Genomic DNA, 12795 nt, shown 5'->3' on the forward strand with positions numbered 1-12795 from the left:
TGTGCTGCATTTTTGTTTTACATCATTTCAAGTGGTTTTAATGGTGCACAGAATGTGATTTAATACCCGTTAAATGGTCACACTGGTCAAAGAATGATGAAGCAGTAGAGAGTGAGTGTGTGAATTTACCGATATGTATATAACATTTTGTAAGTACTTCAGTATTAAAATTAATCAATTCATTGACTCGTGCTTATTATGAGTGAAGGAGCTTCCTAGCTACAGAATCTGTGTGTTTGCTACAGATCAGATGGTACTGACTCAAACTCCAGAGAAAAGGATTGAACAGCCTCCTGCAGCACAAACCACTGTCGCACAAGTAGTTTAAACATGTGTAACATCTCCTGACAGGAAACAACCACAGACAAAAACAAGTTATGACTAATGTTATTTTGAAAGGAAAAATACATCCAGATATTTGTAAATGAAATTTCAGACTTTTTTTTTGAAGTAACTGAATTCAGTGCGTTTAGATTCTCTTCAGGACTTGCAGATGTTATTATTCGCATTCCTACAAACTGCGGTCGATCCTGCACGTCAGATAGTCTCTGAAGTGTTCCTGTTATTTCGTCTACCCTCGTGTTGAATGTTCGTAACCACCAATACGACCAGCATCTCGTGTAGTATGTATATTTCGACCAGTCTTCCTTCCTCCATCTCTTTATTCCCTTCTCTCTCTCTCTCTTCCTCCTTCCCTCACTCCTCGCTTATCTCCGTGGAGCAGATGTTCACAAACTCCTCTTGGGATTATAGTGGCGTTTCTCAGAAATCAAAGGGAAGTGACTGGGTTTTTTGGGATTAGGTGTCCCCCCTTTTCACAGCCAAGCAGGAATATTCAGGTTCCCCAATTCCTCTCTCTCTCTCTCTCTCTCTCTCTTTTAGCAGCACGATAACAGCAGTGTCTACCACACCCGCTCTGGTGACAAATCCAAAGGAACACGTCATGACACACTAAAGCCTGCATGTTTGCATCTTTTTTATCCGGTCACTGTCAAACTATCAGTGAAAGATAATCGTCACTTCTTAACTTAAAAATGATTCAAATCTAAAACACAGTGAAACAAAAAAATTGGCATTTTTTTCCCCCCACATGCAAGAGTGACCAGGTCATTTCACACCTGCAATATCTGCTGCCAACTTGGAGCTATGATTAGTCATGGAGAGCTGCAGTCAATGATCTGGTCAGCTACTGCAGTAGATGACAAAGCACTATACTGTACTTTCATAGCTCAATGAGCCATTTGGCAGCACTATTCCCTGATAATAGCATCAAAACACACACTCAAGCCAAAGTAATGAATCAAGAGAGCAGAGCAGAGCAGACTCCTGTAGCTACAAAGACAGAAGCAGTCTGGAGCGAAGAAACCAGTGATCGTTAAAACGTGGCTGCTGCTGCTCCCTCGCCCCCTCTGCTGGGGGTCAGTAATAAAGAGGGACCTTGGCTGCAGCTGCAATGAAAAGAAACTGTCACATGAATGTGGTGTTTATGAGGTGAGATCGTGAATGCGAGCTCTCCCTACAAATGCATTTTGCTGTTCTAAGGCTTAGCTGATCTAGCGACCGTGACAAGAAATAGTGCCACAGTAAAGGGGATTGTATGCTTTAACAGAAGTGCTTTGGAGACCATGTGCATCAGGGGGTGGTACTGGTGTGACAGTCTGACACTGACCTACCACTTTCCAGCAGCACCTGCTGTTAGGAAACAGTCCTGGTGGAATACAAGTGCAATACCACTAGTGATCAGCAAATGCCAATATACAACCAATGAATGCTACATGGGTTTACTGAAAAAAATCAATAAGTGTAATTGTTCATAGTTTACAGTGGATAGCAACTCTCAGATGTCAGACATCAGTTTGACCCTAAAAACCTCTGTGTGTGTGTGTGTGTGTGTGTGTGTGTGTGTGTGTGTGTGTTCTAACAGTTTCTTACTATTATGGTCTGTCCAGGTTTGACCACATTCAGTTCAGCCAGACTCTGCAGAATTTCACTGACTGCCCTTTCACACAGAGAAGTGCCAGCTGACGGATCTTCTCCTCCTCGTCTTCCTCCGTGGTTGCCGTCCTCCTCCTCGTCCCCTCGCTCTGCTCCCGTCAGTTTACGGCCTGTAGAAGGAAACACAAAGACATTTGAGCAAAACATTGCCATCACCCGTCAGGTTTTAATTTAGTTCTCTTTTGGATTAAAAGGAAAAAGTCTGACATTTTAGGAAATTGGCTTTTGCCTGTCTGATAAGAGGATTGATACCTCTCAGATATCTATTCGCTAATTATGAAGCTATCGTCAGCAGCTGGCCAGGCTAAGCTAACTCACCCAGCTCCTGGCAATCGCTTCATATTTAGTGCTATTGATCCTCTCGTCTAACTCTTGGCAAGAAAGTGAATAATCCAATTTCCCAAAATGTCAAACGCATCCTGTATTTGTGCAGTGTTTTACTCCTGGTTAGGAGTGCTCAGAATAGGCTAACACTCTCAAGGGTACTTCAGTATTGCAATATAGACGTTGAATAGGACGATTTTTCAGAAACAAAGTTCACACCACAAAGTGCAAGTCAATTAACTATCCAGGACAGCCACTTTAATTAAGAATGACATCCAGGTTATTATTAGAAATAAACTTGCAATGTGAATTTCCTGAGGGAAAATTTGTATTATACCATGCTATGTACATGTTATTTGAATACAAATTATACTATAAAATATAGTTTACATGGCACACACAGTTTGTGTGCCAACTTGGTACAATAACAAATGAGTTTTAATTTGTATAACTAAACCTTAAATTAATGCTATTTTGAGCTCACACAGTATTTTACCCACTCGTGATCCACCCCGCCTGTCACACAACTCCAGCTCACTGCCAGACAACTATTCATTCACTGTGCTAATTACAATCATTACTGCTAACACTGGCAGCCACCCTCTCCTGTTGTCCAGTGACATGGAAGTTGTAATCACAGGAATCTTTCCCATCGCTACTCTCCATCCCATGTGATTACAAGGCCGTTTTTAGAGAACACTTACTGTAAATCCAGAGTAGTTTGACGTTAAATTCCAGTGTAACCAGACGTCCGTGTTGTTTCTGTTTGATCACTGTGGTAATTCAATGAGCCAGTGAGGTTTGATGGTTTCCATTTCGCCCATAAAGAGGCGTGTAATCAAACTAAACAAGTGGAAAGGTCAAGCTTTAGAGCTTTAGCCAGGAGAAACATGGTTCTCATGTGATGAGAAAGAACGATCAAGGCTCATAAACTCCACGTTTTCCACAATAACGCTGTTGAGACCAGATGCCAAAGGTAAAAAGTAGAAGCACACTTCTCTGAGAAGAACGGTTGCATTACTGTTCTTGTGCGAAAACGCTAATCACTTACAGTCAACTTATTTAACATTTAAGAAGAATTGTTGATACTGTTAGTCAAAGTAAATGTTCAAAGCACAGTTTTCATGCTTATGTTTCTTTCATTTGAAAGTTTTAAAAACTCTTCACATCACACTTATGTATCTCAGCACCTTCATTTATGTGATATCCTGCGGGCCGAGGTTTCACTTTGTCCAGCTTTGATTATCTAATAACATAGTTGGCTTCATGAGGTAAATAGTTTCACTGAAAAAGAATCCAGAAAATATCTTTTAACAGAGAGAACTTTTGCGTGAAGGAATTTAATCTTAGTTTTGTGCTGGGTTCCTTTTGTTTGTCTTAGTAACGGCTGTTGACTGAGGTTTATTACTGAACAGGTGGAAGGCTCAGACAAGCAGCAGGTGTTTGCACATAGCTACACAGACATGAAACTGTACTTAACAGACTCTGGCTCTCAGTAAGTTAGCTGTAAACAAAACCCCAGTATCAGCTCACTGGATTCAGGATTTTATTGCTAGCTTCAAATACTGTTTTTTTAAATATATTTTAATACTTATTTGTGGCTTATTTTATGTTATATTCATGAAAATCCATCACATAATAATCCAAAATGTGTATTTGTCTCTCTATAGATTTGTAAAACAAACGTTTGAATAGTAGAAAACGGTAAATCATTTCAGGTGGGCCTCACCGTTACTGCTGGGCTCCTCTGTGGACTTATCACTCTCTCCATCTGCCTGTCCGTCTGCATCCTGCTCGGCATGCTGCAGACTGAGCTTATGGCACACCTCAAAGGCCTGACCGATGGTCCGCACAATACGCATGGCCTGCGTCTGACAGGGGCAGGGAGAGGGAGAGATTGAGATAAAATGGGAAAAGGTGAATGTTTCAGAGTATTCAAAAAACAAACATACAGTATGCAACTTTACACTCCACCAAACACCCCAGCCCCTCCCGTCCGCTTTAACATGAGCTAATCAGTGAAATCACCAGCTCCTGTCTTTAGGAGCATGCACACTCTCAGTCGTCTTTGGCACACGGTTGAATACCTGCGGGTTCAGAGACTAATAATATCACCTCTGCAGGACAATTCTCATTACAGCTGACTGATAATACCAGACCTCGGAGCCAAGGCGGCAGTGACCTGCAACAACTGCAGCAAGACACATGAAAACAGCCTCGACTCAGGAAAGGTATAAAGAGATGCTTGTCTGAAATATGCAGCTGTAATCCTTGTCCTCAAGTGCATCTGCTTTGCATTCAGTGCAAGCCATGGATCTGCAGTGCTAAGCCACCAGATAATAACTAAGCCACCAGAAAGTGAGTTTAAGATCAACTTCAAAACCAAACTCGAATAATTCAGCTGACAAAAATCAGGAAATTAATTGCTGAATAAAAGATAAGAGTGGAGGGCACAGAATACAAACAACCCTCAGTCACAGGTAGCTAGACACAGAAAACTGAAATCCATCACATTGAAGTCTGCATGCTGTATGTGCCATAATAACACTTACTGTACTCAGCTTGCAGATTTACATCAATAAGAAATGACAGCAGCAAATTTGGTGGAAAGAGGGGGAAGTGCACAGATTTTTCCAGTTGAGAAAAAGCAAGAGCGTTACTTGAAATATAACATTATGTCTCACGGCTGCCTCAGATTAAAGCCTCAGAATAAAGATGCTGCTGTAGTTGGTAAAACCGGTATCTCCTCTTCCTCTATGACAGCTGAATGTTGGTTTCCTTTTCAGTTACTTAAACTGATCTGTGGTTTGAAGTTAAAGGAATAGTCTGACATTTCGACCTGAGAGATTGATACCACATCCTGTTTGCATAATAAATATGGAGCTACAGCCAGGAAATGGTAATCTTAGTTTAGCAAACATTGGAAACAGCTGGCCTTGCTTCAAAAATGAGCAAAGCAAAGTGAATTTTCGCCTTTTGTCATTCCCATCTTTCCACTGACTTTATATCCAATCGCAGCCCTTCTAAAATGCAGCTAGTGTTCTGACTGAACATAGAGAGACTCCAGGAAGTCACTGCTGTCGGCCAAAAAACAGTAATAGCACCTAACCCTCAGTAAAAAACAAAACTTTTGCACTTGTACAGATTAAACAATCCGGATACACCATGTTAATCAGAGGCAGTAGGTGTATGCGTGGACTTTTGCTGTACCTTCTTCTTTGATTTAAAGACGTTACATCTGAAGGAGTTACTGGAGCCATCTCTTGCGATGTAGCTGAAGATCTTCAAGTCCTGGGAGTCATGAGACACGTAGAAAATCCTGGAAACAGCCAATTTAAATACTGAATACAAGTTACACAAACCTGAAAATGTTCAAGATTTTACATGATCCACCACTTTCTCCACCGTTAATATCCTCATAACTGTATTAAAAATCAGGGAGAAAGAACTGACCTAATGCAGATATAAATCAAATGTAAGGGGGAATATTTATTGTATAATGCTTTATACAAATACATGCTTCTACACTACTCTATACTCTTTGTATCTTATACTGTAAAAATATGCTGTCCTGACTGGTTCTGTCCCCGCTGACAACCGAGCAGCGCCATATTCTGCAGTAGAGGCAGAGCAAAGGGTCAGAGCCGCATCTCCATCTGCAGATCCACTGCTATAAAACATCTCCAGTACGAACCAGCCAAACTAATTATTACCATCTACTACTGAAAGTCACATGGTACAGAGAGTACTATATATCCTCACTGCAGGAACCCCCCCCCCCCCCCCCCCCCCCCCCAACACACACACAGAAACACATGCAAGGATAAATTAACACATGCAGTTGTGTGATGAGGTGTGGCTTGAGATCCTCCCACAGACGTATACATAATTTACAAACACACACACACACACACACAAATGTCTAAGTGCACACACTTAGATGTTTAATGTTAAGACACTTTAAAGTGGCTGCCAACGGCTTTCCAACTCTGAGATTTCCATTTTCATGAAGAGGCTTATTAGCCATAAAAAAAACTGACATTCATGAAGTAAAAAAAATACATTATTTCACAGTTCTCTGTACCACAAATCACACTTTAATATCTACTCAGCACCTGACTGCTACTATTATCTTCACACTTTACAGTTTAATTGCTGTGAGTTGTTAAGCAGTGAGTGACAGCCTCACAGGCACGAAGATGATGAGTTGTCAGGCTCCATTGCCACAGAGTAGATCGGTCTTTAGGCCGACATACTGAGATATTTGTCAAACCAACTGAAACTTCGTCGTTCACTCGGTCTCAACAAACCAAATACAAATACTATCTGAGATCAGAAAGCCTCTCTGAAAAAAATGATGTGCTAGTATACGAACATATGCTTTACCATCTACATGCTCCAGCTATAGATTATTCATTATGCTGTTTTATGAATGTAACTGCATTTGGCGTGCATAGTACATTCAAGCACATTAGTCCTGTATGGTTAAGTACATGCGATGGGCTAGAAATATGAAGCAATCTCAGAGTTTGAGAACATAATTTCCACTATAACATCTTCTGTCCACTCACAGTAATTACTTTGGTTAGAGCTAACAACAACATGCTAAGTGCAAAGACCAGACTCGACTGAACATCAGACAGTTTAATCCCCTGGGTCCATAAAGGAAGCTGCAAAGATGGTGAGATGTTATATTGTCATACAGTATGAACACAGTAACTGAGGTGTGACTAACCTGTATATGGGATCATGCATTATTAGCATCTTGCTCTCATCCCATGTCCATTCTTTCCTCTGCGTATGAAACAGACAATCACTCTTAAGCAATGATAAAATGTCTCATATCAAAAGAAGTTATATATTTATCATTATCAATATGCAAAAACTGGTCAACTTTAAAGCTGAAACATTGAATCCAGTGGAGAGAATTATCATTTCTCTTCTTTGTTCATCACTAGTGAGTTACCTTCTGCTTCTTCCTCAGCATCACCTTGACCCCGTCCACAGACACCACAATGCTGACCTTCTTCTTCTTGATGTTCTTGGCCTTGAATTCATACTGAGAAAGCAGATAAAAAAAACAGTACATCAAAATATTAGTATTAGAGGTAGACAGATAAATTGGTCAGGCCAATATATTGGCTGATATCGGCTTATTTCAGCTATACTGGTTGAGTTTTGGGCCAACAAATTACAGTACATAATTTGTCCACCAGAGAGCACTGACAAGTTCATTTTAACACTGTAAAATATCCTGTAAAATATTATTATGCACTTTTATGCACCTTGGTCATAATTTGAAAAATATAATAATAATAAAAAATATATGTATAATATGTGTTAATGTTAAATAACTATCGGCTAATAGTTATTTGGATTTTTTAAACTCTCAAATATTGATATTGGTAACAGTTTCACAAATCCAGTATAATCGAGCTATGATAACCATTACACATTGAAAGTATTTTATCTTTCAATATGAAATAAGTCAAAAGCTAAAAATCAGGTTTCATTAAAACCATTTTCGTTGCAGCTGATTACACAGAACTGAACAAAAAGGCACCAAGAGTCATAATCTCACAAGACCTGAAAAACCACTTCTTTCACCACAGTTAAACACCTTTTGATTCACATCATACTAGGGCGGCAACTAATAATTATTTTCATTATTGATCACAAGCTCCCATTGCCCAAGATCAATATTGCAAACACACACCTTTTACCATCATATAAGACAACGAAAAGCAAGAAACATAACACTGGAGCGGCTGGAACCAGCAAATTTCCTCGAAAAATTGTGAGAATATTCATCAATTATAAATTCTTGCAGATTAATTTTCTGTTAATCAACTAATCAGTGAATTAACTGATTGTTTTACCTCTATGATTAAGAACGTTCTCAGACATACAGTCACACTACACACACACACACACACTCACTCACTCACTTGCACTACTCCGCCTCTTTGTTGCAGTGAGTGACCTGAGTATATGTACTGAGCACAGTTGGCATGCTGACAGAATTAAGGCCATAAATGGGAACAATCTGTCAGCATTAAAACATGATCTGCAGTGCACTTTAATATATCAGCATCTTTAATAGCCGGGCAGCTCACAATAACAACTCTGACAAAGTCTGCTGTAGCCAAGACAACTAAAAAAAAAAAAAACAACTTTTCTATAGCTCTCTGATGAGAGGAAGGACACTAGGAAAATTGGATGACAAAGACAGTATTGAATGTAATTGGTCAAGATTCCCAGGTCTGTATCAAGTATCATGTTATAAACTGAAAGTGACAGGAAATTATCATGTAGCCTGCAGCTGAACCACGTCTCTGCTTCTCAGGGACACAGAAGAGACACTACACCAGCTAAATTAATCAACAACATTTCAGTAAGAAGCCCAGGATATGGGTTTGCCTCCCTTCTGTTTGGTGGTTCAGAACAGCTGTGTCTGCACTGAGTGACTAACACGTTTCCACCCCGTCAGCTGGCCAAGCTCTCTGCTGAGGAACTTAACAAGTCTGGCCCGTCGACTCAAGTCAGCGTCACTTTCAAACATGAAGCAGCGTTCAGCTCTCGTTACTCAACGGCTATCAAGGCCTACAGTGTGACTGTCAGCTAATGGCCTCCTGACTGTAGATTCATATTTAGTGCAGAGATGTGAGAGTGGGATCAATCCTCTCATCTCACTCTTGGCAAGACAAGTGAAAAAGCATATTTCCCAAAATGGTTTACTACTCCAAGTTTTCTTCTTTTTTTTTTGCCTCGAGGCACAAGAAACAAGTTGTGGACATAACATTGACCTTATTATCACCTTTTATGTTGATACGGCTAACTTGTTAGCAGACAGTTGCTTATTTACAAATCAAGCAATTAAAGAGAAGCATTGTCGTGTATTTGGAGTCATTTTTCTGTCCACTTGGTAAATGTAAATCCAATACTCACTGTTTTTAAAACTCTTTTGTTTTTAGTCTCTGCTAAATACTCCACCATGTTCGTCGGCCAACTGTCTCTGATGGTGCTGAGCAGGAAGTGGACAGTGAGTTTTTAGACCTTTTCTCTGGCAGCTGCCTGCTGCTGCTGAAACTACACCATAAGAACAGTAAAGTCTCTCCACCTCCCTACACCTGCACCCAAAGCTCATTGGCCCATGTCCATGTTCCCCATTGAGGTAACCAGTAAAAGTTCAGACAAGTTCACTTTTTTTCCAAAATCTCCTGCAGAGAAAGTTTGCAGCATTTCCTTCTGGAGCTGGCAGTGTCCCAGAAAATAACAAATGTCTAGTCTGATGTTTACCACATTCTGCCAAAATGTTAATATGCAGAAAAAGTGAATGGTCTCCACTCGAGCCAGAACAATAAGTAAAGGGAGGAGAGGTGAGAATGACGTGTTAAAGGGCAAAATGAATGCCAGCGTGGAGACAAGGCAAAGGATAAGAGGACTGAAAAGTTAGAAGAGAGAGAAGATGGGAGGAGAGGTGAGCAGATACGAGGAGACAGAAGGAGAGGAGGTGAGGAGCTGTTGTTATATAAGGACCTCCTGCAAACTGTGACCTTTTAATCCAGCTACACAATGCTGCCATGGAACAATTAGCTGAGCATTACGAACAAGTCACGACCTACCAGAGATGATTAGCAGATAGTTTTCATTTGTCCTCTGTGTGAACCTAGGATATGTCCCCACTGTCTGCGAATGTGTGCAGACAGACTGTGTGTACAGACTGACAGTAAATAAATGTCATGACTTAAATGAAGCAATTTTTGTATACGTTTCCACACTTTCTTTCATGCACATTTTTCTGCTTGTGTCTATTTGAAATGCCCTGCTCTCCCTGCCCTGGATCCATGGTGATTAAAGTTTTGGTCTCTAATTATACAGAACGGAATCCCGAGAGAGCTGATTAAAAAGAGAATAGGTTTAGACAGGGAGAGGAGGAAGCACACCGCAGAGATGGAGAGAAACGCTAGCCAGGGTTTTAAGAGGAGGAATGGAGAAGTGTTCATGCTGCAAAGTGAAGTATTACGGAGTTGAGATGAAAGGAAAGTGTCCAAGTGTGAAACCAAAAACCAGGTGCTGAGGCTCATTTATTTCTATTGTAGAATGCTTTTGAACCTGGTGTAAAAATCTACCGTTATTGAGAATACAGTATTTTCTCTGGTGTGAATAATCAGATGGAACAACTCAAAGAAATGCCACTGAGCAGAATAATGATTTTGGGCATCGACCTGCCAGACGTGGAGCTCTGAAAGTGATCAAAGGAAGTAAAAGGCGATAAGAAGAGACAGCAATATAACTGAATGCATTAATTAGCAATAAACAAATTAAAGTTTAAGTTTAGAAACAATGTAAAGCTTTATACATTCCCATCCTTTAACCTCAAATCAGTTGGTTAAAAAAGAAAAGATTTTTTATTTTCTTCCTTTACCTCCAATAAGTTAAAAAATCAAAACTTTATTCATTTGATTTTAAATATTTACTTTATCTCTCAGTGGTGCAGTTGCCATCCAAATTTCTACCCAATTTTGCGAAAATGTTTTTACCAAAAAAATGGGAGCTCACCATATCTGTGGGGTCCATCAGGGACCTACAAGTCCCCACAAGTACTGTGACACTGTGTGACTGGCTAGCTTACTACTGGTAGCTAAACATAATGAGCACCAGCCTTTTTAGTTAGCTAACATTTACCACAAAACTACATGAGTAAGTGGATGTATGTGTAAAATAACTGCTGAAGCATCAATGTCTACAGACTCTTTTAACAACAGCCAAAGCATTTTAGTTGGCAAGCTAATGCTAACAAACTTAGCTATACAGCCAGAGTGGGTGAGAAGAAACAAACACACTGTCCATGCAGTATATGACCAACAAACCAACTACCTTTACTAGCACATCAGTGTCAAAACACTTACACACAGCTCTTTTATAATTCACAGTTCATGCCAGTATTCTGTTGAGGCAAAATGGGATTTTGCATCCAAAGTATGAAATTTTTATATTTTCTCTGCTTAAGTGCAAAGTGTTTTTGAAATATTCAGGCTTTTAATGCACTTGCATTGTTATGGGTTTTCTGGTATCAACAGTGGAACAAACAATTAAAAGCTCATGACATAAGTTTCCCCTAAGCCTCAGTATGTCAGGTTAGAAAACTTTCAGCAAAGTATGAAAATATTCCCGTTGCGGAGCTTAGTTTACTTTACTCCGCTGTTACAGACTCTGAAACTCTCTGAATTATGTTTGAGAAATTTAGGAAGACAGACTTTAGGAATAATGCATGAGTTGTAATGAAAAGTGTATGACTAATATGTGGATTGAACAGACATGCAAAAGGACACAGGATTTAAGTTCTAAGATGCTCTCTCCGAAGATTTGTCTTAAAACCTTAGAACTACGTCTCTAATGCCGCCGGTGAGCGATGCAGTGCTACAGCAATGTTCCAGCTCCAAGCAAACAGACTGCTAGCATTTATTTCAAATCTCTCTGTTTGGATTTGTGCATTTCAGCCATCAGACTCATCAGTCTTCCCAGACAGCGTAACAAATTTCAGTCAGCGTCCCTCTCTGCAATCTATAATGAAAGCGTCAGGCAGAATAGTGATGGCTGTTGCTATGTGCACAAAATGAGGAAAGGGAAAGCTGGATCTCAGTAGGATATTTGATCCCAGTGTTATCAACTTAAAACAGCAACAAATATATTACAAGATCAAAACTGGAGGAGAAAAGAGGTCATTTACTTTTTTATTTGTAATCTCTGAGCAAGCCAAGACAATAGAATTTACTGTGACAGTTTCAGAGCAGCTTCTTTTTGTGGCATGAATAACAAACTATGAGCAAAGCCAACTATGATCACTATTTAATAACTGAAAGTCATCAAGAGCGGAGGGTGACAGCTGCTAAATCAGCTGCTTTAAGCTCCTTTGTCTATTTACCGCTACATATAATTATTAGTCAAATTGTACAAAATGAGACACACTGAAAATGGCTTAATCTTCCCTCACTGGATGAGCAATATTAACTGAACTTTACATCATCACAGTCCTGAAGTAAAGCTTCATTCAGTATCAAGGAAACCCATTACTCATTATGTTTCATTACTCCACTTCCAATCTAATAGCTGCAAGCCACATTCACACACACACACTCATACAGGACTTCTTCTCTACACGTACACTGCTTTTTACACACACACACACACACACACACACACACACACACACACACACACACACACACACACACCAATGTTACATTGGGGTCAATTTGGGGTCCAGTATGTTGTCCAAGGACACTTCAATGTGCGGACAGGAAGAACCAGGAATTGAACCGTTGATTTTCCAATTAGCCTTGGGTCTGTCCGTCTGTACATCCGCCGGACTAGCAGCGCTAATGCTCACTGATTTTTACTCAATCCATACAGAGACCGAAATGTAAAAATGACAAGATGTGGTTTGTAAGCTTTTAGAGGGTTTTATCTTTG

At 40.0% G+C, this 12795-nt stretch overlaps 1 protein-coding gene across 2 annotated transcripts in view; it reads right to left on the reverse strand.

Moving 5' to 3' along the window:
- si:dkey-34e4.1 (carboxyl-terminal PDZ ligand of neuronal nitric oxide synthase protein) overlaps window positions 1-12795 on the reverse strand; it is a 56737-nt gene that overhangs the window by 26267 nt on the left and 17675 nt on the right. For both annotated transcript variants that reach the window (XR_008830324.1, XM_056403935.1), the window contains exons 3-7: window positions 7286-7378; window positions 7055-7113; window positions 5530-5638; window positions 4049-4190; window positions 1933-2105 (exon numbers count right to left, since the gene is read on the reverse strand). Coding sequence is in view for 1 of the 2 variants with exons in the window: in XM_056403935.1 (XP_056259910.1) it covers window positions 1933-2105; window positions 4049-4190; window positions 5530-5638; window positions 7055-7113; window positions 7286-7378 (576 nt within the window). In the remaining variant the exon portion in view is untranslated. The remainder of the gene's footprint in view (window positions 1-1932; window positions 2106-4048; window positions 4191-5529; window positions 5639-7054; window positions 7114-7285; window positions 7379-12795) is intronic.

This window comes from Seriola aureovittata, chromosome 18, assembly GCF_021018895.1.
Source record: "Seriola aureovittata isolate HTS-2021-v1 ecotype China chromosome 18, ASM2101889v1, whole genome shotgun sequence".
Lineage (NCBI taxonomy): Eukaryota > Metazoa > Chordata > Actinopteri > Carangiformes > Carangidae > Seriola > Seriola aureovittata.